The sequence below is a fragment of the Diadema antillarum genome, unplaced genomic scaffold (genome assembly GCF_040938485.1).
Source record: "Diadema antillarum isolate AM-2024a unplaced genomic scaffold, OU_Dant_1.0 scf00000128, whole genome shotgun sequence".
NCBI lineage: Eukaryota > Metazoa > Echinodermata > Echinoidea > Diadematoida > Diadematidae > Diadema > Diadema antillarum.
The window spans coordinates 1,716,007-1,742,690 of NW_027271017.1; the positions used below are offsets into that span (position 1 = coordinate 1,716,007).

Genomic DNA, 26,684 nt, shown 5'->3' on the forward strand with positions numbered 1-26,684 from the left:
TGTCCTTTAACCCTTGAGGACGAGTCCCGCGTATACTCGGGCAAGCGTCTATGGGAAATGCATGTTGTAGCAAAATCAAACCATCGTCAAAGGGGCAAGTCAACCTCACATAAGTCAAATAATCACCTTATTAAAGTCGAAAGGAATTTCAAGTCCCCTTCTCTTGACCTGGTATATTCTACTGATTTTTATTTCTTGAAAGTTGAATTTTCTCTAAGGTGAAACTATTTTTCCAGTCCAAATAGATTGGACTTAGGCAAGGTTGACTGTAACTTCTTGAGAAGTTTGTGGTCACACTGGCCAAAGTACGGGAAGTTAAACACAGGGTAGCCAAGCAACACTTAAAATCTTGTTTCGCATTGTGTGACTGCAGCTACAATTGCAGTATAATGCCTGCAAGAAAAGCTAATCCTAAGACCAACTAAAAATGAGTTGCTAGTGTAACAAGTTTACTGTGGTCTCCCTAATTTGCGACTCCACAGACCAAGGACCACTGGAAGTTATCCAGAGGCCGACTTCGGGAGGTAGTTGTGCTGATATTCCCTACATGCTTCCTGTCTACATGAAGACTACTTTTCTCCAATCCTGGTGTGCATGAAATTTGAGTTTACTGTGCTTACAACTGTACCCTGCACAATTTCCTAACTTCGCATTGTAGAAAACGAGAAATACAAGAAATGTCTGTATGTACAGCCAAACATGTGCTTCCATACAAGAGATAGGAGTCCAGATTGCTAGTCAAATTTTTGTAAGTCATGATTACAACATTACAACTGTCCTGAGAATATCAAAACAAATAAAGCTTAATCAACCAAAGGAGTAATTGTGCATCACACATGTACTAGCCTTTTGACAGTGTTAAAAAGTATGAAACACTGATAGGGAAAGAAGAATAGAAAAAAAAAAGAGTACACATCTATTCATTACAGCTAGAAATTTAAAGTGGTTGCTGTTTCACACAAGCCAATATTGATCTTGTGTCTTCAAAACACATTTTGCTTTAATACAGTCACCACTGGCCAAAACTACAGAGCATGTACACACGTACACATTGTCCAATACATCCTACGCTACAAGTGTAAAATTAAAGAGAACAATATCAAGAAATTGACAAAGACGATCACACACATTTCAATCTTTTCCACACAATTACAGAATGTCATGGAAGATAAACAAAACATTGACACACAGATATAAGAAGACATGTATAATGTACGTATTACACAAGCAAAGAATTCAGTGGATGAATAAATAAAAAGTGTGGCAGAAGTTACGCTCAGACGGTGATTGTTAACCTCACAGATAGCTACAATGTATCTTTGAGGAAAAGCTCTGGCCCCCTTACTACAATGTGCATTCACACGACGAAGTTCATCCTCGAAGGTATAAACTATCCTAAAGGATGTGCCCACTGCCCCTCACAGCTACACTTTTCTACAAGTTCCTATCAACAAGTTCTGTCTACATGATGCTTAACTATGAGTGCGACCCCCCCCCCCCCCCCCCCCCCCGCAGCTCGGTGATAGAGCGCTAACCCTGAGATATGTTGTGGATAGCAATTACCGAGTGCATCTACACATTACTTAACTACAAGCTTATCCTCAAAGATAGCTATCCTCGAGGTTAAGGATTACCGTCTGAACGTAACTAAACTTTCTGTTTCTATGGATACCAAGAAGACAGGAAGAATTAAAACAAGAAGACATGAAGCGAGACCACATTATGTAACGGCTGAAATTTTGTCTCTCAGAGAAACATAGGTTACGTTCAGACAGTGATCCTTAACTTCGAGGATAAGCTCGTAGTTAAGCATGGGGTGCCAAGTGTCGCAGGGTCTCTGTCGTCACAAAATCTGTCATTTTGTCAGAAAATGACAATTTTGTGTCGAAATGACAATTTTGTCCACAAAATTGTCATTTCCTTGAGGAAATTATTTTGCAGACAAAAATAGTAATTGAGTGATGACATTGATGTTGTCACTTGCCATAAAAAAAGGATTATGACGAAATGAGCGATTTTATGATGAAAGACACCATGTGACACTTAGCGCTCCATACTTTCTAACTACGAGCTTATCCTAAAAGTTAAGGATCACTGTCTGAACGTAACTTATCTCAATGACTGTGATCTAAAATTTGAGTGTGTGCTGTACTACTCTATCACAGGTACCAGTAGTTGGACACACACCCTACTGTCAGCATCATTTGTTTATGAACAAATGCAGTTTAGCAGTGCTCACGGTATTTCATGCTCATATGAAAACAGATTAACTCTGCATAATGGGTGCACAAAGAACAATCCGTATGAATATTCATCACTTCTTTTGCCAGCCACCCTGAAAAACATCTGAAAGTTACTATAATTCAGCAGTGCAACATTGCAGTGCCACGCATGCATTTGCAGATGCGGGAACCACCAGACTTTTGAGAATTCACCACATTGTCGTATATGAATATTCTAACAGCTTCCAGCTTTCTATGAGTGGCTTTTTATAAACAGTCACTTATAAACTTTCTCTAAAATGCCAGTTTCTCTATGGGTCTTTACTTTGAAGCATTACAACACCGAGTTCTGTGTCAGAAGGCAGAGACTCCAACCCCAAGCACCTTCTGATCTGGAGATTCTCCCGCCTGAAACCCCTTGCAAACGGGAGACTCCAACTTGATGTGCGCGAAGTTCCTTATGGCCGGGGTCCAGCTCTAGGGTTCTAGATGTTATCTCATGCTATCTAAGGCTTATTTTTCAATATGCAATGACACTAAGTTAGAAATCATTTCAAGCGGGAGAAATCAAATCTCAAGCAGGAGAACAGGAGATTTTGCAAAAATGGGCTTTCGGCGGGAGATCGCTCGTTGAAAGTGGGTGAGTTGGAGTCTCTGAGAAGGTAAAGTTGAACATGAAAACTACATGGAGAAGAATTTTGATAATCCCACAACAATTGCAGTATGCAACATTCACAGCTGAAGTACAATTGTACGTAATGATAAAGAATCATATTCATTTTATTACAAGACAATCACGCTTATGTAAAAAAAGTGAAAAAGTAAATACAAAATAACATAAACCAACCACACAAACACTTGGTTTCTCTGGCAATACTGCACCATACATGAACCTTTACTTTGTGCTGGATTTATACATGAGAACTCATGTTGCAAGTAGGGAACAACATTTACTATTAAAAGGGTTGCATTATTTTTCAGGGCTTAACTCTGTTTTGCTATGTTCTGTTCTTTGCTTTTATTTATGTCATCACATGAAATGAAAGGAATTTTAATTCTATGGCACAGTAGCTCCTTCTAATCCTATCTACTCCCTCAATTCTCAGTTGTGGTTAGCTTCACTATGCATCGCTGCGCTCAAATTTTCATTCTCTGGCAAAAGGTTGGAAGATTATACAGTCTTTTCTCCAACAACAAATCCAATTTAAGGCCTATCTACATTGTACCTAGACATGCTAATTTGATGCAATAACATACTAAAGACTCAAAGAATCAAACTTCCTAGCATCAAAAAGGGGTCAGATATTCAACAACACTGTACAAAAAAGCACGCTTCAGAGATGTATAAAATGTGCAAAAATATGTATAGCTTCAACAGAAAATACAGAGAGTTTTGCCATCAGTTTAGATGATCTGGATGGAATACTTGCTAAAAGCATCTAAATACTCAATTTACTGTAGGGGTTCTCTACTTGTAATCTCTGGAAAACTTCAATGAAATGACTTGTGAATACTGAAATTGATTTACCGAGATAGATTATCTCAAATCACAGAGAAGTGGCTATAAAATATACAAACATAAATACAAAACATGGGCAAGAAATAAAGCATAAAAGGTATACTCAATGCTGGGGAACTCTGAAAGAATTGAAGAATTTGAATTGAAAATAGATAAATGCCATTTTGAATCTTTTCAAAGGTAGGTCATAATCAAATATAAAAGAATAACATTTTTCAATGATTCTGAACTTGTTACATAACAAGAAATATTATTGAAGATACAATTAGCACATACTTTCTAATTACTTTCTTTGTTTTTCAGCAGATTTAATTTCTGTATCTCAAATTAACAAAAATGGATACATTAGTTTTTGCATTTAAACTCTTCAATTGCAATTAAAACAAGACTTTTTCTTATATCCAAAAGAATGAGATATACTGTAATCTTCTGCTTATCCTACTCACACAAACACCAGCATTAAAGCAGACTTGGTGTTACTCCAGATCAAAGTATAATTTGAATCATCTATGATGACCCCACCTTGTGATATAGAGAGTTTCAGAGGATTGCACGATAAACCAACATGGTATAAAGTGTTTAACACCTTGCAACACTAGCCATTGGAGTGTCTACTAATACATTATGCTGTGGTACACTATACTCTGGAAGCCATACTGTATGGGCTGAAATTTTTGAGGTGGTTTGATTTTTGTGAATTTCTCGAATTGCCTTTGAACCGCAATCAATTTAAATGCACAAATATAAAAGTGTGCAAAAATATAATTTCTATTAAAAAAAATCAAGCCATGCCAACACTGGATTGGGCTCGATCGATTCTCGATCATGAACTTATCCAATCACAAAATTGTCTTACAAGTACCAATTCAGGGAATACCATGACAAGAACTGTGTAATGATGACTTAACATTGTGAGCAAAATAGCCTCACTGCAAGAGACCTTGTGGTGTACACTTGTAGATTAGAATGTTTTCTATGCATGATTTTAGGTTATTTGCAAACTGTAGGACAAATGTGTGATCAGGTCACCAAATGCATACACTGCATGAAAAGAGGTTTTTTTAGAATATTGTTCTTCAAATTCATAAAATTCTTCCGTCGAGGTGTTTTCATTGCAGCTGATTGACAAATTTCCCTACATTGACGTAAATAATTATTTACGTCGATGTACAGTTGTAGGGCAATCTGTCAATCAGCTGCAAAATTGTTCTTTACATCTCAACTGCAGGCATATAGGCGTCGGCCCGACACCTTCAAGTGACAGGATACTTCATCATCTTAAGATGAACAAATTGATGTACGTACCACCAAATATAGTGCTACTTTATAATAACCTTTCTTCATATTTCAGAAGTTCTGAACTGATTTGCAATTAGGGGCTTCGATCAGTACAAGGCAAATATATCTACAAGTGTCCTGACTAGTTCAGTGATAGGAAATGCTGGAGATGCAGGAGTCAGCAAAGCTTTTAAAGCGAGTGTTAGTCATTACAGACACCCATATACTCCTGTGTCTTGTGGAAGTTTTCCATACAAAATATGATAAACAATGTTGAGAGTGCATCTGAATGCATGCACATGAGTGTGTAAGTGGTTTTAATTTTCTCTCATCTGTTGCTGAATCAAATCTAAAGTAACAAGTGGTTACCAAATGTTAGCATATTCTACTACAAAGCACACAGTGCATCTGTATTACATGTACCTGTTGTACACTTATTCCAGAAGTAAGAGGTGATCTACACTCCTACAGACTGAATTTTTTTGTTTTGTTTTTTCAGACAAGGACACTGAAGAGAACTTCACACATTTTGTTCTCACAGAAATCACTCGCGAGCAAAAAATGATTCACAAACAATTACCAAACATTAATTTTCATACCTGCTTACTTTGCAGACCCGACTATCAGAGACAGCAACGAATCCTATACAAAACGTAGAATACACATTGTATACCAATGTATTATGAAGCAGTTGCGGATTCAGCCATCTTCATGTACGCATTACTTTGTTTTAAAGCATGTCGAAGCCAAAGGTTTCCTTGGCTTTGCTATTAAAGAAATAAATAATCTTGTATGACCTTTGACCTTTACACTAACTAAGAAGGCACTTTCCCTCATGGCATTTAACTTTCTCTCTCTCTCTCTCTCCTTGAAAATACAACACATGCACATCAATACAATCAAACTAGTTTCATTCTTCTTTTCTAGTCTGTTACTTCATACATAATACCTCTCATCAAAACGAAGACGTACAAACTGAAAGCAAAGATTCACACAATGCCAGCGAAGCTCAATACTTCCAAATGTCCACTTTGAACCGAAGAGCAATGAATTCCTGTATACTATACATCGACAGAGAGCTCAGAAATGTCCACGTTCATCTGTACAGCTGGGCACTGCTTCTGCCTCCCACCCAACAAGAAGGGGTTTCGCTCTGGAGGGAGAGGCGAGCTTGCGGGAGTCGGACAAAAAAACTGGCAGTGGATGTTTTCTGCAAGCTCATACAGTGCCACGTGCTGCAGGTGATTTGTAGTGTCTGTACATTTTCTTGTTCCACTGTAACTGATTCTACCAGTACATCAGAGACTCTGACCCCAAGCATTTTCTGATCTGGAGATTCTCCCGCCTGAAACCCCTAGCCAACGGGAGACTCCAAGTTGATGTGTGCGAAGCGCGAAGTTCCTCGCGTTCTAGATGCTCTCTGGTGCTATAAAGGCTTACTTTTTCAACATACGATAGCAATTAAGAACTCCTTTCCAACGGCAGACACAGAGCCAGGGCGGGAGAACGGGAGATTTTGCAAAAATGGGTTTTCGGCAGGAGATCTCCCATCGAAAACGGGAGAGTTGGAGTCTCTGGTACATGGATGAATCGTACACCCTTGCTACGGGTGCTGCTCGATGTCGTCCCCATGAAATGCAGCAAAGGGAGTGAATAAGATCTCCTCCAATGATATGATTTGCACTTCTCTTGAGTATTTCTTGACTGCTTTAACAACCATCTTCAACAAAGCAACTATTCATATCTTCCCCCGCGCTAAAGATCTGTACACTTGGGTGTAGAAATTCTGCAGAGTGTGTAGACAATTCACTCTGCCGCGCTGTGTGTTGCTGTTTTTTTACTTTTTTTACGCAACGCCCCATGTGGTAGGACATAAAAAAATGAAGAAAAATCGCCATCTCTTTCTTTAAAGTCAGCGAGATGAAGCAAGCGGCCCAACATGGCATTTCCATTTAGTCGTTGTTGTCACTCTACTCATCGTCACTCTCATCTTCCTCCTCATCTAGGCTATCCTCCTCATCCTCCTCCTCCTCCTCCTCCAGCTCATCGTCCGTATTCTCCTCGTCGCGTGGATTCGCCCTGCCCTGCTGCTTCTTCTTCGCTAGCTTCTTCTTCTCCAGCTGCTCGGCGGAGAGGGGCATCTTGTGCCTCTCCACCAGCGGGTAGATGTGATGGATGGCTGAGTTGATGTTACCAACAGAGGGTGCTGCAGTAATTAGGAATCAATGATCACATGATATCACAAATCCAATTTCTCCTTATCACATATAAATGTAAAAATTACTAACAAAAGAATATATCTTTACAAAGGTACAATGAAAGACCGATAAAATCAAAGAATATTTGCCAATAACTATTCATAAATTCTCCCTCAATCTTGACTCCAATATGTCTTTTACTTTTCCACTATACTTTCTCAAATAAAAAAAAACAAACCCCAAAACCCCCAAACCCGACAACAACACTAAACAAATTCATTTGCTCTCTGCACCTATCACAGCCAAGCTGTAATATGTACCTCACACAGTATAGAGATACTTGAAGAATATCTGTTCAAAACAAGAACAGTACCTAGTGGACATTATAAGATTTAAAGTGAAAACAAAGTTTTGGTAAGGGTTTGAGAACCTGTCTGTCACCATTTCATATTTGCTTGCAATATATCGAAAGAGTCTACAAAGAAACTTACCTGGCTGACACGATTTGCCGGGATGATAAGTCGTTTTGGAGTATTTTGAGAAAAATAATAAAAGTCGGAAAACTGACTTTTATTCCAGAAGGATCCAGACTAACTCGGTCTCGGGGAAAACTCGACCCTATTTCAGACAATCTACACACAGTTCGTGATCGCCATATTCTACTGTAGGCCTATAATACCCAATACCAAACGAGGCCTACCTGAACAGACAGGAAAGTGCGTGCTAATCCTGTACAAAACAAATGGACAGCGCACGGTCCTCAAGCGTATACACACATCACCTCAGTTGCTGAGACGCGCTGTCATTTCAGTTTTTGTTGTTGCATCCGCGCTTAAGAGGTTTTTTGATGCGCGCGTTGTAACAACTCGGACCATTACTGCGAGTAGCCAGAATGCGAAGCGCTATACAGGCCGCTCCCATGCCCATAGTACAACACTGTACAATCCAGAGGGACAACCAAGACAACTCAGCCCGCCGTCAAAGCGAGGCCGAGTTATCCCCGAGTCCGAGTTTAGCCTGACCCCGTTCGAGTAAGTTCTGAGACTGAATGTTTTTGGTTAGAATATTTCGCATTTTCATCGTTACCCATCGAATATCTTGTTATTACAGTGTTATTCCGCACATTTCCTAGGCATACGTTCACATTTGGGAGCGAAATTTGACAACTTTTGCAGGCGTACCACAACTTTGTTTGGGCTTTAAAACTTCAGGTATGGCATTTTTTCCCCCAGACATAGAAGCATACACTGTACAAACTAGTTTTTGTTTTATGAAATTAAAGAAACAATTTTTTGGTGCCTCAAGATGGGGGGGGGGGGAATTAATGAGGTGAGGCGACTTCAGTAGACATGCAATTTTACCCCTGCTTGAGGTCAAAATATGCAACAAGAATGAGCTAGAGTTCACACACAGAGGTTGACTTTACAGGGTATTCAGACGCAAAATATTTATACTAAAACGGTATAGCTACACGATGAATTTTAATATACGTCTGAACGCTGACTAACAAAACAACGTACAACGAAACGACATAAAGCGACGCAACGGTCAGAGCATTGTTTCGAACTAGAACTCAATAATAAATCAGCATTCCATCATGACCATTGTGCGTCTGAACGTATGGCGACCATAGAACAGTATAATGGGTGGGGCTTAATGGGAGCGCGCATGAAAGGTTACCTTTATACCTGTCACTCATGACCATAACAACATGCGCAGTGAGAAACTGCACATCTATACGACATTTTCCGGAATGGTCGAAATCAGTGTCTGAACAGTCTGTCGGCTATACAATGATTATTTATGCATCGTTTCATTATCGAGTTTTGGTATATACTGGCTTGCGTCTGAACAGAGGGATACTCACGGTCACTGTTATGCTTCCAGTCGAAAAGATCTTCAAGGTCGCTTTTGGGGTCACGTAGTCTGTAGGTCACTGCTGGATGGAGCTCTGGCTCATAGCTTTGTTTCAAACACAACATAAGAAGAAGAACATACATGTAGTATATACACTGTATTTAATAAGACAATTCCTGTTGTTAAAGGGACGATGTAGTATTGGTGGAGATGAGGATTGGGCTTTTTAAGTTTTTGCGAGGATACCAATAAACTGCTTATGAAATAGTACAGAGGATACTATTCAAAGAGGAATTCAAAGTTTATTTGATATAAATTGGTTTTCGAATGGCTGAGACATCCAAAAACAAAGTAAAACATAGCGACCATGATAAAAGATGGGACCCACCTTTTATTAGGATTGCTATTTCTTGGATATCTCAGCCATTTGAAAACTGATTTTCATCAAATAAACTTTGAATTCCCTCTTATGCTCTTTCATATGTCATGATACGTTTCTCGTCATCTCACCAAAAGAAGTTACAGTGTAGAAACCTGAAGTTAGGTCTCAACCAAAACTGTACAATTCCTGTAAACATTAGAGAGAGAGAGAGAGAGAGAGAGAGATACTGCTAAAGAAACAGATAGAGAGCGTATTATTGCTTTTTAAAGGGGAATAAACCCAAATGTATATAATCATGGATTGAGAAACTATGGCAATATCAGTGGAACGCATCTATGAAGTTCGAGGAAAATCAGACAATCCATTCAAAAGTTATGAATCTGTGGTGTGGGATGGCACTTCAATGGCAATAGAAAGGATCGGTCCCACTTGTTTCCGAAGTATCACCTACCTTGCCAGCCGCGGGTGCTCCTCCGAAAAATCCCTGATTCGGATTGCAAACGGCATCGAGGTAGTGCCCAGGACATTGACTACCTTGTAACTTGAGAAGCGTACCTGGGGGGGGGGGGGGGGGGGGGGGGGGGGGGAGGCAAAGGGTCAGTTTGATTTCATTTCTGCACTTTTCCATGGAAACCATACATGAATGAATGGTAGGCCTACAACATGTATCAGCACAAAAAATTATAAGATAAATTCATCATATAATGGTCATGTTAATCTTTGAAATATTTGAACAAATACAATGGAATCAAAGAAGTCAATAATACACTCATTTCTAGTTTGAGAGAGAAAGAGATAAAAAAAGGCAGGAGACTGCCGTATTAAGCAGGTGCATAATAGTGAAGACAGCCTGGGAAAAACAACAACAAATAAATGAAGAAAGAAAGCCCGACTTTACAGTTAAATTTCTATAAATACATTAATAATTTGTCTAAAACTGCAAAGAAAAAAGAATGTGAGAGAATTCTACTCCTTCCTTTAGTAGGGAATGGGTCCATATTGCAAGAAACCATTGGGTGCTGGAGGTTTATAGAAATATGTGTTGCAAAAATTTGTGACAAGCTGCCTAAAAAAGTAAACATTACGTCAGAGATCAATTACAACTTACTCATACACTACTTTCATACATTAAAACCAACAGCACAGTTTCTAGCTGCTGCAGTTGCTCTACAACATTGGAAGTTAGAAGGTGTAATGTATAAGGGCCTACAGCTGCAGTCATCTCTGCATTATGACCTTATGCTGAAAGAACGGTGAAAGGGGCCATGGCCTAATATTTCCAACAGGATCTGACATTAGAACATACATGTATGCACAGTGGCTCTCACTGGTCATAATAAAGTGCAAATGATAAAAGTTGAATAGATATGTATCCACAGACAAAATATGCTCTAACATTAGCTAACAGCACAAGAACTTGTCAAGCGATTACTGCATGACATAATACTCTCAGGCTACAAAATAACAATGATAAATGTCTTACATTGAAGCCGATTCTCTGCAGGGCTCTAGCACACTTCCGAGCTGTCTTCTTTGCACTGTGTTCACTGGAATATGGAGGAACAAAAAGTATGACAATTGGTACAAATGAAAAGGCAACCCATGTGATTCATAAACATCGAAGTATATTGTACATTGTTTGACTCATCCCCTTCCCTTGACTCTTGTCTGAACTATCTTCCAGTGTCGAAGTTGACAGAACTTCTTTTCTTGAAACACTCACTTTTAATCAAGCTCTGTGAAAAGAAAATATTACCATCTAAGCAGCATGAATCAACTCGACCTCGCTACAATACTGTATTGATGCTTGCAGAGTAAGGTTTCTTAAATCCCTCAGTTTTAATCATCTATGCGAAGAAAACATTCACATCCATGCAGTATCAGTCAACTGCAGCTCAACACACTGCTGTGATTGACCTCAGCACACATTTAATGACATTTTTATTTAACTTTATGTCCTCTGTAAAATGCATTGGGTGACAGCAAAATGCATTCATAACAGAGGGTCCTTATTCAAAATTAATGCATTGATTTTTTTTTTTTTTTTTCTGGAGGCGCACACAGTTATCAATTATTGTACCATCGTATCACATGTATTTTTCTTTTCTTTGCTTTTCTTTCTTCTTCTTTTGTTACTGTTAACGCTGATTTTGTTAATGTTATTGTGTTATCTAGTCTGTTTGTATGAGTAGCAAAAGTGCGCTTAGAAACGTCAGTATGAAGCGCCATATAAATGCAATTATTATTATTATTATTATTATTTCATACACTAATGACAATCCCTTGTATTTTACAACTACATTGCTACAATTTTAGAAATTCCATGATTTTCTTATCCCATGTTTGATTTTGTTTAAAATTGTAGCATTCTATTCCCTTGATTTCACTTTATAAATTATCAAAATCGAGTGGAACATGGAAAGGCAATGAACTTTAACCCACTGAGGACAGGCTAATTTTGCTACAACACGCAATTTCCCATAGACGCTTGCCCATGTATACTCAGGACTTGTCCCAAGGGGTTAAATGGACAAGATGGTACATGACTAACCTGTCGTTCCCTGTGATTGTTATCTTGCCAGAAGACCAGATGGTGGCGGTGGCTGGAGGATTACGGAATCTCATGTTGACTTTCTGAGGGTGAAAGGACATGAAAAAGGAAGGGGCTAAAAAATGATAAACAGAGTAATATGCAAACAATTAACTTGCAAAGTTCCGGTCTTCCCAGCAGTAAAAGTTATCACCCTGTATGTAAAATGCAAAATTACAACTTGAAATACTTGACCCGAGCTGATGAATCTACATAATGTAGGCCTCTGACCACCAGACATCACATGACAAGGTAATGGCAAAATCAGATTTCGGCCCATTGGGATGATATAGAATGGATAATTCAATGTGAAATGGATAAATGAGAAAAACCTCCAGAGGGATATTGAAATTTTAGAATGTGTTTCATTAATAAAATTGCACAATTGAAGACAAGAATTATAACTGGGCAAGTTTCATGACAAACTTCTATTCACTGTAACATCAAAATTGTTATATCTACCTCTTTGTAAAGAAAAATCTACCTTCTAAGGGTCCAAGGATAGACTGGAAAATTGACTTACCCCACAAATAAATCTACAAGACTCATACTATATTCATACCTTTAGCTGAATTTTAAATATAATATTAATAAATTCAGCAAAAGGACTAGCGTTTGATGCTTATTCATGCAAAGCCATGAGAACAGGAGAGTAAACAGTCCCTTGAGTAGACGGGTGTCTTCCTTAATTGTGCCAGATTCATAGAAGTACATTGTACATACATGTACCTGGTACCAGACTTTGGAAGTCGTGTCAACTACAAAAATGTATTACTGTCATCAAATCTTGTTTGCTACGACTGATATTTACTGTCGATGGAAAGTCCAAATTCTTTTACTAATGAACCAAATTCAATGAAATGTTCACTTGTCTGTTCATTTGATATTCTGCCGTTCCTAAATGTAAACTAAAACATGGAGTGGGTTTTCACTTTAAAGCTTAAATACATCTGGCTAAAAACCACACGATGCTTTGTACCGGTAAGGTGAATGGCTGCAGTGCTTTTGTTTTACAAGAAAGAAAGGAGGCACACCACATCAAGAGAACAAATACGTGCCCTTCCTCACCCCGTACTCTCTCCTGTATTCCACATTTGAGCCAAACTGTCCGATTTTCCGCAGGTTGAGATGACACTTGACGCTGAAAGAACACACGACATTGTTGATGAATATGTCCACTCTTGTCTTGTCGTCCTCTCCCTCCTCGTTCTCTTCCGGCCGTTCCGTCCCTTCAACTTTCTCCCCCGTGCCATTGTCTTTGGCCCCGCCCACATTTGCACTTTCCCTAAGGTCGTCAGCACTGGATGGCGGGACGGATACGCTGCAACGATGCACGTTCTGCACGGTGCTCGGGTCTCCCTGAGTTGATGCTTCAAGTCCTGGATTGGCCGCGAGGACCTGGGAGTTTGAGCCCGGCATGCCGCCAAACATAGACGGAGTGGCGGCGATTGCACCCGAATTCATGCTCTCCAGTTCACTTGCTAAGTCTTTGAATGTCAGCCTCAAAAAGAGTTTTGAAGGGGCTACGACCAATGCGATGCTTGACTGAAGTGCATATTTTTTCACCTCTAACCTGTGATAAGAAGAGATTTTTAGGATTAAGAATATTTTCAAGCATACATTTCACCAAATCAAGATATTTTTTAGATAAAGAAAAAGTAAATTGTTGATCCTTTTCTTCCCTGGTGCACGCACAGAAGTTTAAAATTCATGAAAAGGAAAAGTGAGTGATGATTAGACTTTACAGTAGGTATGTTCATGGCAAGAGGAGTTTTTTAAAATCATTTCTATTTCTACATTTAGCAGGGAGCTACATAACTTTACTTTACTACTTGCCTGGTCGGGCAAGCAGATTTTCAAATTTGCCGCAAAACACTTGCCCGAACATTAATTTTACTTGCCTGAAAAGAAAGTCCAAAATATAAGGAATTATATACAAAGTCATGTTTTAGTCAAGGGCTTTGATAATAAAGCACAATCATTTGAATAAGCAGCACAAATTGATTCGCACGCTTACAATGGAGTAATAAACTTGGTCCAATCAAGTGCTGCCACTGCATTGCATTGGGGCTTCTTCACGTAAGAGTGGGAAAGTTGCTGAAATGAAATACCATCATACTATTAAAGTGCATTGCATATCACCAAACAGCCATTATCTTTGGGCTTCTGTTTGGTTGACTTTGTGGGTTTGTTGGGGGAATAAGTAAAAAAAAAGGTGGCTTCAAAACTTTTTGCTTGCCAAATTCGGGCAAGTATTTGTTCTCATTGTTCAAAAACACTTGCCCGAATTTGATTTCACTTGCCCCAGGCAATCGGGCAAGTGCTTATGTAGCACCCCGATTTAGTTGATTTACGGATCCTCGGTATAGGACTATATAGATAGGTATTCTGTGAAGCCAGACATAACAATTTCTCTGCAGAATATTTCCCGAATGACCAGATACAGACCAGTCTTTCGGTCAAGCAAATAGTACCCAACTCACACAACTGTGAGTGTGAATGCACTGAATATCTATCAATTTCTACAAATACCAGTGCAGTCCTCCATCCTAGCACTCCTAATTAGTCACTGTTGCCGATTATCCTGGATCCAACTTTAATGTGATGTTAACTTATAAGTTATATCGTGGTCAGTGATGGTCATGGTATGATGCCTTTCACAAATGACAACTTTCTCACCACTTTACAACTTGTTTGTTGTAAATTTTCTGCAACTAATCTTAAATATTATTGACATTAATTATCACTATCATTAGTATCAACATGGTTTTTAATAGGGTCTAGCACCACCGGTACGGCGGTAGGTCATCAAAATTGAGCATATTTTAATCTAACTTTATATGATTTAATTCTATGTTGTCTAAATTTATTGGCCATCGTGTTTAAAATTGTAAACATTTCGTAGGCCTACACTTGTATATAGCTAATAATGTAGCGACGCAACAAAATAACCTACCCATTAATAATGATATGCATAGCACTGTGTTACTTTATAGGGCCAAATCGTGATATCGGTCCCCTCTCGTTCGTCGTTCTGCGTGTGCGTCTCCACGATCCACTACAACATGTGCAAAGTCTATGCCAGACTATCCCTATGGAGGTTGAAAGAAGTCCCCGGCTGCGGCGCGGCTAGCGCTAGGCATTGCCATTGCCTAAAAGACATATGACGAAATGAATGGCGGTGAATGGGGAGTGGGGACCTATTTCGCGATAATGCCCTTAATACGGCCTGTGTTTGGACCTTTAGGTTCATTAATCAGCCAAATTTCATGGTGTTTTAAATTAGCACAGGATGTACCGTAGGCAAATAATAATATCGGCCTTGATTGACGTTTGTTTTCTGCTTCTGTTTTTTTGCAGCGCACAGGCACAGCACCACAAAATTAACGTTGAAAATCTCGTCTACTAAAAACAAAACATAAACTATTGCCAAACTATTCGATACAGGTGCACTTAATGATGACTTTCTCAACAAAAACATTTGATACTGTGCTTAACTTTGCAAATAAATACATTACCGATTACGAAGACAATGACTGCATGCTCGCTCCGCAATTACTATAATCTGTGTGTGTGGGACTAGGGGAAATGATTCGCCGGCTTTTCACTGTCTTCAACCAATCAAAATCTACTTCACTCACGTATCTATTTCCGGTCTATACGTTCACAGTTTCTTGGCAGATTTTCTCTGAAATAGTAATTTTTCGAATATAAATTCATTAAAATGATACTAAAATAATATAAAGTGAGAAATAATTATTTTAAAAATATATTTCATTTCTAAAATTGAACATTAGAAAATTATGTGACTGTGCTCTGTAAACCTATTGTCAATAAAATTACAGTATCCAATCAACGTGCTTGTTTCTTTGCTCGAGTTTGGCCATTTAACAATAATTTGCATGGACCTGAACAAGAGCGGCGCGAAGATTGAATTTTCACAGACGAAAGCAGTCATTGAGAGAGATATCTGTTAGCAGTCGCCTCGTGAGTACTTTGCAGAGTAAGTATTTCATTATTTTCAAGCTTAGGCTGTAAGAATTTTGCAGCAATATCAGCCAGATAATTGTAGCAGAAAGTCTTACTCGAACCATCCCCGCAAGAGCAAGACAGACACTGAGAGTGAGAGTGAGACAGCTACATCACGTACATGTAGCTAAGTTAGAAGAGACTAGAAATCTAGTCTAACGTAAGTTAGATTCTAGTTGCTCTCGCAGTCTTCTCCTCTAACGAAACAATCAATAGAAACTTTGGACCCGTGGCGTAGAAAAGTCAATGGGCTAATTGTTAGACCGTCTATATTGCACTGACTATAGCTAGCTGTGTAGTGAAAGCCATATCAGTCCGGGAAACCCGCTCATGAGGACCGCTCCCGCGTACGAGGACTGCCCCGCCTCGAGGACCGTCCCCATGCCTCATGAGGCCCGGGGGGGGGGGGGGGGGGGGACGCCTCATGAGGCCCCCTATTCACTTCTATTCATCTCACATCTGACGTATAAGTTGTCCACTATCCATGATGAAAAGAAGAAAAAATCCTATCGTTTTTTTTTTCCAAAAATTGAGTTTTAATCAACCGATGCAGAGCGCCCATTAAAACACAATTTATACGTCAGATGTGAGATGAATAGAAGTGAATAGGGGGCCTCATGAGGTGTTCCCCCCGGGCCTCATGAGGCATGGGGGCGGTCCTCATGAGGCGGGGCAGTCCTCGTACGCGGGAGCGGTCCTCATGAGCGGGTTTCCCGGACTGATATTGACCGATTCTGTAACGCGCTTTGTGAATTGTGTATCAATATTATTATTGGCATGGGCAGCGCCATTACTGCGGTGTCCCAGCCGATCCCCCTCCCCTCTCCCCCCCCCACCCCCTCCCTACATTAGCACGCGCACGGAATGAAAAACTGATGCATGGTTGTTTTAGCCAATTGGCGTCTCGTACTGAGTGCGCGAAAGCTTGCTAAATGCGCGAACCTTTGTTACAAGTGCGCGATAAACATGTTGCCCGGGGGGTGGGGGAGAGGAGGGGGGGGGTAAGCTGGGACACCGCAATTTCAGCTACCCTCTGTAAAAGTGGAAATTTTCGCGGTGTTGAAATTTTTGCGCATTTCGCGCAACCAGAAACTAGCGCGAAAATAAAAGCACGCGAATATTTTTGCTTGCCATAATGTTCCTGTGTGTGATGTCTTGATTCCGCGGAATTAAAAACACACGAAACTCTCCTGACCCAGCCAAGCGCGAAAAATTAGTCGCGCGAAAATATCCACTTTTACAGTAATGGCTGCGCCCAGTGCCACAAATTGCCTGCTGCCCTCAACGAACCCGAATCGGTCAATAGGCTAGCGCCTATGTGAGATCGGGAACTCTACTTCCCCTGGTTGATTATGTAGGGCCTAATTTAGGCCCTCTTGCTCTTGTCTATTAAAACTGAGTCTAACATACTCTACAGTTACCTACGCACACACACACACACACACATACGATACAACATAGTCGTAGACGTATCTACAGCATCATCACTAACACTGTAGCAAGAAGATTCTTACTCTTTTGATGTAATTTAGGGCCTAAATTATATATAATAACAAACTAACTAATTTTTGTTTTTAATTGCTACATCTTGTAACATCTCTGAACATTTAGGCTATTGTAAAACCTCAACTGACAGCCAACATGAGTGCAGAAGGCAGTGTCACAAAAGCTCCTGTAGGACTGCAAGGAGCTGGTCGGGCAGTGACAAGAAAGGCAAAGAAGTTTTCTGAGAGTGTGGTAAGTTTGTTTGTTTGTTTGTTTGCTATTGTTTTTGATATTTGTTTTTCTTTTGTTTGTTTGTTTGTTTATTAATTTATTTGTGGGGGGGTGGTTTTTTTTTTGCACATAGTACCTTTCTCTTACCCCAGCCCACACTCAATCATGCTGCCAGATCACATATAAATCCTCTAAGCTTAAAAAAAAAGAAAAAAGAAAAAAAAATGTATTATCATGGGGTTTGTTTCTTAACATTTTCATGGCATTAATATGGAAACTAATGAAGTGAAAAAGTTTGCATTGATATCTGACAGTGATTAAATGATGCTGAATGCACATGTTCTTTATTTGGAGTTTGTTGTGTCACTGGACTTTGTTCATTGGGACTTTCATATTTTTAGTATCTGGTAAAACTCAGTGTGATAAAGATAAGAATCAATGGCTTTTGTTGTCATATTTTAAAGCAGATGTCTATACAAATTCATGTGTATTAAGTGAGTTGAGAATCGGAAAGTCTTTAACTTTGTAGATGTACGTACATTTGTACATACTCTAGGAGAGTATTAATACCTTTCTGGTTCTAAAGTGAAGAAGACAGTGAAATCTGTGGACAGTTGTTTTGGACAGGGGCTTTTCCATTGTACCATAGTATGTAAGTCTTTAGTTAATGTTGCAGACAGTGTATCGAAATATTTAATGTGGCAAGGTTCTATGTTCCATGTTGCCTATTCACATTCAAATGGTGTCATACAATGTCGAGAGATTTTATGCACTGACGAATGTTATAGTTGACTCTTAAATGTTCTGAACTTCCACCCCGAATCAGTTTTGCCTTCATGTTCAGGGAATCATTTTAGTTTTCCCTGTACTTTTACCTTTAATAGTCATATCACTTTCAAGTTTCAACATGTGTGATAACTCTTGCCATTCACTGCCATTGGCATGTACACACAGTTTTAGTTGACTTACAATTGTAAACCCCAATTTTTCCCCTTCTTTTTCTCATTTTCTGTGTCTTTTCCACTCTCTTTTTGTCTGTTTGTTTTTTTCTTGCTATCTTTGTCTCTCTCATTGTAATATATCATAGAGTTCCCCATCTCGACGCAAGTCTCTCCAACTTCTTCAGCCGGTTGCCGGGAGTCAAACCAAGCTTGTTGGCTCCGATGGATTCATCAGATTAACCAATCAGGTGTGACAAAAAATATAACTGACTCACCCCCTTGCTAGAATTATTTAATGAAAGTCTTTCCCAGTTCCCTGAATCCTGGACGAATAGCTGAAATTTCCCAGTATATATATATATTTTTAATCCCATATCGAATTTACTGATTGTCACTTTTTTCTCTTACAGTAGGAAACATTTTTTCAAAATATGAAAAGATGAATTCCTTGTTTCAATTGTTGTGAAATCTTCTCTGTCGATGCATGAAATAGCCATCTTTTTTGTGCAGAAGGTGGGTAGTTGTAAGTTAACTTAAACTTGAACAAAAGTTAAACTTTCTTTAACAGGTGTGCTTCCTCTATCCCAACAAAATCCTACCACTGTTTACATGGTGTCTATTGAGTATGTCTTCTTTTTAATGCAAAAGATGTGATGGATATAAGAAAGCATCTGGGGAGAAGTTGCAGTCCTTGGCAATCCATCTTTCCTTCTATTTACTCAATGTATTAAACTTGCTATAAACATACACCTTCTGATTTCTGTTCTCTTTCCTCATGAACTGCTTTCAACAGTCGAGTCGATCACCAAAGAGGAAGTTGGGTAGTGATGGAAAGAGTGAACCCAGGAAGGTCTTCAGGCCAGATGCAGGAAAGAACTTCACCATCTTCGAGGACAAATCCTCATCGTCGTCCAGTTCAGCGGTATGGTTCCTGATCTCAATGAAATGTTAATCAGATGCGGTGAAACAGGAACAAATCAATGGTCAAATGCATTCAAATTCAATTGATTGCCTGCACCAAAAACAGGAGCAGGGATCCGTTTCATGACGTCATCATATAAAAGTCTTTACATAAATTTCAGAATGGCCAAAGTTGCTCATATGTGGCTATGTGAGACTTTCAAATTTTCATTTCACGAATTCTCTTGTAAGTATGTCTTATGAGCAAAAAGTCTTGTAAAAACTTTCATGAAACGGACCCCAGGTCCACCGCTAACATGTTCATGTGTGATTTTTTGTTGTTGTTGTAATTATTATCATTACCATTCAGCCTTTATGTCATGTTTAGCCATCTCCCATTACAATGAAGGCGGTTATCACGAAATTCTGGTGACAACAAAATAAAAGTTCAGGTTCCAATATTATCATCTACTATCATCCCTGGGGCAACAAGACCTAGTATACACAAAATGTTAAAATGTTCAAGAGAGCAAAAAAAAACATGGCAGCTAAAGTACTGTAGCAAATGGGATAGCCTTTCTTTTGACATGCCTTGGTGGCTTCATTTTTTAGGTAAGATAGCTAGGATTTGGACAGGACAACACTTAACTGATTAACTGACCATTAATAAAAAAAAGTCATTTTCACCAACATTTGAAATGCAAGGTCTTGTCACCCCAGCGACGATATCCTCTTTTGTTCAATTCAAACAAAATATTGATTTAATGATGGAAAACTGCCCGTCCCGAGGACTTCATTTTAGCAGGAATAGCGTGTATATCAGTGAGATTTGTCATGAATCTTCCCCTCAACCTATATGGTATCTTTCCAGAGCTCGGCTGAAAATGAAACCGTTGAGATGCTGACCAGGGACACGCCCACGGAGTCGTACTGGAAGGAGCTCGCTGAGGAGAGGAGAGAAGCACTGGAAGACGCCCTCAAGGAGAATGAAGAGGTTTGTTTAAAGGGGCATTCCAGACGATTTTCATAATTTCACATCATGTAATACATAAATCAACAGCTCCATGTATAGACTTGTGGAATTTGTTGTGGCCCTTGAGCAGAGAAACCAATACCCTGAAAATCTTAAACAAACTAGAGAAGCACTCTGAGAGCACAGACCTCCGCCAAGCATGCAGCCCATTTCCACCCGCACTGATCTTGTTCTTCCACAGAGATCAGTGATTTCCACCCATACGTATTGCATTGTGTGCTGAAAGCCGCCCGATTTCCCTATATGGAAGCCTTTGTTACGTCATAAACCCTCAGCTGCACAGCACGCCTTGCCCTAACAGAAACTAGAGCACGCACTTTAGTGCACGCATGCAAACCTCAAATACGCGCAGCCTAAACTCCCAAGTTCATTGACCCTACCTGCAAAAATATCAAAAATCCATCACAAATTCCCAAAAAAATTCTCGGATCACTACCAAAAGATAATTGTTTGTTACTTGTGTCATTCCCAACCTATCCTGCAAGTTTCATCCCAATCCGTTAACTACTTTTTGAGTTATTTTGCACGCGGACAAACGAACGAACTAACTAACTAACTAACTAGCTAACAAACAAACCAACGGTAACGAAAACATAACCTCCCCCCTAGGGCTTGGTGGAGGTAATTACACTGAACAGTGTTGATGACATAGGAGCCTCACGTATTTCAGAAATGTAGCAGTGCAATTCCATTACAATACCGCTTGTTTAACAAGTTCACCTGTATAGAATCTATGCATGCCTTCTTTTGTTCTGCTCCCTTGAGCCCCAGCTCATGCGTTCTTATGGTGAGGCTGCCATGTCATCATTTTTGTTCATTGCAATTTGTTATAAATTTTGAAAACATTATTATTCCTCATCCCAGTCACTAAAAATTCTGAAACTCTGTACTCAGTATAATTTACACATTTAAGTTTGAAAATCTTCCGGAGGTTTGTTTAATACCCCCATTTCACAGAGATTTCCTCTCATCGGTCACTCACTGGAAGCTAAGTTTATTGCTTCCGGCCACCCACCGATGTGTATCGGACCACATTCTGATGGATTTGGCTTATGTCAGGCGACTATAAGGTCAGTGTCAGGCCTGTGAGGCGGTGATCCAATGAGGCAAGATCGTCTGATGAGGATAACACCTGACATGTCTGACACTCGCCTGATAGTGATGCTCGACCAACCAAGTCGGATTCATTAGACTACAATCTGATACACTTCGGTTAGTGGCCGGAGGCAACATCTTTGCTTCCGATGAGTGACCGATGAGAAAAAAATCTCTGTGGAAGACGCCCTCAAGGAGATCGAATTATCTAAAGCCCTGTTTTATCAGACCTTGTCTGTGTGTCACTCTGTTTGGACTTAAGCTTTTCAAGCAAATCAAAGGAATGTCACCACAAGAGCGTTTTTACAGAAGGGTTATCAGGTTTTGTTGGGGTAATACCTTGCCGGTTAGGGTAGAATATGGCTAAAGTTACCATGGCAACGTCTGAGCAACATTTTGCCGGGACTGTTTTAACAAGCAGGGTAAAAAAAGATTACCCAGACCGTTCTTCTAGTTTGAAAGGCTCTTGTAAAAGGGGGCCTAAGAGAACAAAAATATACCACAGTAGATTTATTATACTCAAATCCCAGTTCTGATACACTTTAACTTTCATTCATGAAGTATGTAAATTATATTCATAATTTACTCACAATATATTCATTAAATATTTATATTCTCTTTCATTTACGTGCAAGTTAAAGGATTAAATGGTGGAATTATACTCAGAATTCTGTAATTCCATAAATAGCGCATATTTTTTTCTCTCTCTCTTTTGAATCATGGGTATGAAAAATGTCTTCATATTATTTAAATGAGGACAGTGCCAAGCGACCTCAATTCTAAAGTGTTTTGAATTGAAGGGTTTTATAGGTTCAAGACTCTGTAAGATACATACTTGATGGGAATATACATGTACTAGTGGGAGCCTTTTCTTCAATTAATTTGTTATGTTTCCATTCTGTCTTCAGCTTCACGTGGAAAACAGCCGACTGAAGGAGGAGAACGAGAAGCTACAGGTCATGGCGGATCAGGCGGAGTATCTAGCAGATGTTGTGGAGGTAAGGTCATGTGTCATGATCATGTGACTGTTTGACACAAAGATCCTCTTTTGATTTTTGTTTATTTGTTTGTTTTATAATCCATAATATCTTCAGCTGTTCCATCGTAGTGTGTATCAGCTTACCTTGCTTTCTTCCTCATCTTTCCCTTGTTCCATCCCTGCAAGCTCCCATGCAATGGAGATAAACTCTCCTTGCATTGAAGTTTTAGCTGGCTGACAAAGTTGGCTGCTGGGGAAAAAGAAGAAGAACAACAACAAAAACAAAACTGAGTGCAGAAAAATGCCCCTGAATGCAATTCACTGAAACATGTTGCAGTCAGGACACTAGCCTAGATGAGGCTCTTGACTCTCAAACAGAGGAGCCTCAGGTCAAATCCTGCCAAGTGCCTACACCTTTTTACAAGATGTTTTTACTCACATTGTCCCTTACGATGCAGGTGTAAAAATTGATATGTGACAATGCTTGGGTTTACAACAATAATACATGTAATGGCAGAGCCTTCTTGGAGAGCAGTGCTAACACTGAAGAGGATACCTTGGGTAAAGAAGTCCACAGGATTACCAATGGTATCAAATTTGTGTCAATCTTAAAAATGAACTTTAATGAACCAATAGTTGTAGCTCATTTTATCTGTTGTATATTGTCATTTAAAAAATTACTGGAACATACCAGGTATTTGGGTGTAATATATATATTTATTATACCCCCGCCAAACGAAGTTTGAAGGGGGTATATAGGAATCAGCGGACGGTCGGACGGTCGGTCGGGCGGTCTGGCGGTCGGGCGGTTGGTCGGGCGGTCGGGCGGTCGGTCCGTTGCAAATCTTGCGTCGCGAACTACTTCCTCAGTTTTCAAGCGATTCCCATAAAACTTGGCACAGATGTGTGCCTTGGGTTGTAGATGTGCAAGACGTATTTTTTGACAGTACCCAACAGTACGTTGCCATGGTAACGGCATATTATGGGCAAAAATGGGTACAAATCTTGCGTCGCGAACTCCTCCCACAGTTTTTGATCAATTTTTATGAAATTAGGTACAGATGTTCATCTGAATATGTTAATGTGCAAGACACATATTTCCGCAGTGGCAAAAAGTGCGTTGCCATGGTAACGGCATGTTATTGGTAAAATATAGGGCAAAATGCTTCATGGCAAAACTGCTTCATCAGTGTTCTTCCAATTCTCATGGAATTCATATTGAATGTTTGTCTTAGGATATAGGTCAGCATGACACATTTCTTGACAGTGACAAAAAGTATGTTGCCATGGTAACAGCTCACATATTATGAGCCAAAATGATGGAAAATTTTGTGTTGCAAACTACTTCCTCAGTTTTTGCCCAATTTCCATGAAACTTGGTACAGATGTGTGCCTTTGGTTGTAGATGTGCAAGACGAATTTTTCGACAGTACCCGAAAGTACGTTGCCATGGTAACGGCATATTAATGGCAGAAGATCAAGGAAAGATCTTGCGGATTTAACTACTTCCTCAGTTTTTTGACCAAAGCTTATGAAATGTTGTTTTGACCAAAGCTTATGAAATGTTGTTTGGTGGGGGTATAACCAGTCGCTGTAGCGACATTTCTAGTTTTTTTTCTGCTCCAAAAGGTAACATATGATGGGTTTTCAATGATGCAAATACATTTGTAGAAGGGAATACCAATGGATTGTCATTTGCTTGTGCAGTTGCCCATACGTGCATGTCCATCATTCATACGTTTTGAAGACATGTAATTCCAAGGATGTCCAATGGCACAACACACTAGAAAGTTATGTGATATCAACCAGCATAAAATCACAGCTATTGTGTTTGTTCATGATTGACTGGAGTGGGTTTTGGTGTTTAAATGCCATGAATTCAACTAAATAGGCTGCAAAGCAATCCGAATGAGCAGCTTCATATTTCTTTAAAAGCAAACCTGCTGCACTTTTTTCCCTTCCTTAGTGATTAAAGAGAAATTGATGACATGCTTAAACTCCGCTTGAGCTCACTCATCATTCATTTGCTTATATCAAAATCCATCCCACAAACTTCTTTCTTTTTATCCCAGACTCTGATTGGAAAGTCAAGCGAGGAAAGCGATGGCGCAGACGAGAGTGACCGGTCTCCCGATGGTACCCTTCACACCAAGGAGGAAAATCGATGCTTGAATGATGCTCTCCATCGAGATGCCAAGAAAAGTGATGCAGATGAGGCAGACGATGATACCAGATGCTCTGTGGAGGAGGAGAAGAGAGAGATGGAGGAGGAGGAGGAGGAATGTATTGACAATGATGTTTCATGCAACCTGGCTGATAGAATTGACAGAAGGAATGAAGTTGTAGATGGATCACCAAGCAGAGAAGCATGCGAGGAGGAGGAGGAGGACTTATAGCGAATGGAGCCAAGTGATTTTCATGTGACAGTTGAGATGGAAGTTATGCTGCCATCTTCCAAACAATACACTACCTGACACTTGGCTGGTGACATGCAATGGTTTGATGTCTGCGTAAGAATGGGTTCATATGTTGGTATATTTTGATTTTTTAAATGTGATATATTGTGAATGTCTTTCTTATTTAAAGAGCGGAAGAGAGAGAGAAAGAGATTGTATGTGTATATAAGTACCTGTGAGAGAGAGCTTTGTTTTAGTTGAGAGGGTCTATTGTGTGGTGAAATGTTATTTTAAACTAAATGTTGATTTTAAACTCATGATCGGAATTTGAATTTTGTTACTCTTCAATTTAGATGCATTAATTTTGTGTGAGAGATATTGTGATATGTTGTGACGATTTGTGATGCCTTAGCTTGTCATTCAGTGATCATTCAAGAAAGGCTTATGTCAAGTTGGGCTTTTCTGCAGTTTGACATGGAATATCTGTGGCATCAGGCACATGACACTTAAAAGTATTTTAGTCCTACAACATGTACTATATGAACCATCAGCGTAGCTTTAAATATCAGTCATCAAAATTTTGGCAACTAAACACGAAAGAAAAGAAATAGCATCATTCTTGCAAAATTGAGGAAGGTACATGTAAGTCACAACGTAAAAACTTTTTGGAGTGTTCCGCCCTCAAGATTTCCCCACCCTTCCACCACGTGCCTGGTGTTGCTCATTGACTCCTATAGGGGCAAAAAGATGAGCCCCTGGAACTCCCCAGTTAACCCTCCCCCCCCCCTTCCCCTCCCTGTCACCACATTAAAGAAATATTCCACAGCCTATAATCAGTGCAGCATTCACTCTTAAGTGCAACAGTCTGTGAGTCTGTAGTCTCCTTTTTAAGGTGTTTTGAGAATGGTGTACGTTGAATTGTATTTTGTTTTGTTTTGTTTTTTATCAGAAAGGTTTTCCCAGTTTTTTTCTTTGAAAAAAAGATCAGTGCATTTTTATTATACAAGTATGTGTAAACAGACCAGGGTGTGGAAAGGTGAGTTTACAGTGTGCAAATTGAAATGTAGCTACAGTATCTCTGCAAAGATTCATTATGTAACATTCCATGTGTCATGATGCATATTGCTTGAAGCAAAAACTTAACACAAAGGTAGTAATTGAATACATCAACAAAGGAAATGAGAAAAGTTGTACACACACTACACCAGTAAAGTTGATAAACATGTACCGCTGAAAGTACACATATTATTGTCCTTTGATTTGGCTGCCTCTTTGACCCTTACCATGACAGGGCCATGTCGTGATTGTTGGCAGAATTCCCCGAGTATTTCTTTTTTTAACGCTATTAAAAAACAAGGAAATAGTTTTTTTCCAGATTCCTTGTGAAAGAGCCACTTTGCATCACCTTGGAAAAGGTATGAAAATAGTGTATTCATGAATTATCTTTATCACAGTAAACTAAAGCAGGTACAGCTCGTAAGGATACAAATGTACAGTGGACTCCTGTTATAATGAAGTGTTGGGACCAGCAGTTATATCGAAATGTTGC

At 39.5% G+C, this 26,684-nt stretch overlaps 2 protein-coding genes across 2 annotated transcripts; one reads left to right on the plus strand and one right to left on the minus strand.

Moving 5' to 3' along the window:
* Positions 1-5,762: 5,762 nt before the first annotated feature.
* On the minus strand, positions 5,763-13,581 carry LOC139720398 (TATA box-binding protein-like 1). The gene is given in 7 exon segments (XM_071631759.1): positions 5,763-7,225; positions 9,081-9,135; positions 9,137-9,179; positions 9,908-10,011; positions 10,940-11,003; positions 12,008-12,090; positions 13,115-13,581. Coding segments are annotated over 7 exon segments (981 nt in total). The 5' UTR covers positions 13,511-13,581; the 3' UTR covers positions 5,763-6,989.
* A 2,361-nt stretch (positions 13,582-15,942) lies between these two features.
* LOC139720466 (uncharacterized) lies at positions 15,943-25,135 on the plus strand. The gene is made up of 7 exons (XM_071631821.1): positions 15,943-16,049; positions 17,687-17,812; positions 18,879-18,980; positions 19,526-19,654; positions 20,504-20,626; positions 22,669-22,758; positions 24,812-25,135. Exons 2-7 carry the CDS (start codon positions 17,717-17,719, stop codon positions 25,133-25,135), a joined length of 864 nt encoding a protein of 287 aa, XP_071487922.1. The 5' UTR covers positions 15,943-16,049; positions 17,687-17,716.
* Positions 25,136-26,684: the final 1,549 nt, after the last annotated feature.

What these genes read in the sequence shown, in the direction of transcription:
- LOC139720466 (XM_071631821.1), top strand. Translation starts at nt 17,717, where the DNA reads ATGAGTGCAGAAGGCAGTGTCACAAAAGCTCCTGTAGGACTGCAAGGA. An exon ending in CATCGTCGTCCAGTTCAGCG is followed by an intron (nt 19,655 to 20,503) that starts GTATGGTTCCTG and finishes GTATCTTTCCAG; the next exon opens with AGCTCGGCTGAAAATGAAAC. An exon ending in ATCTAGCAGATGTTGTGGAG is followed by an intron (nt 22,759 to 24,811) that starts GTAAGGTCATGT and finishes TTTTTATCCCAG; the next exon opens with ACTCTGATTGGAAAGTCAAG.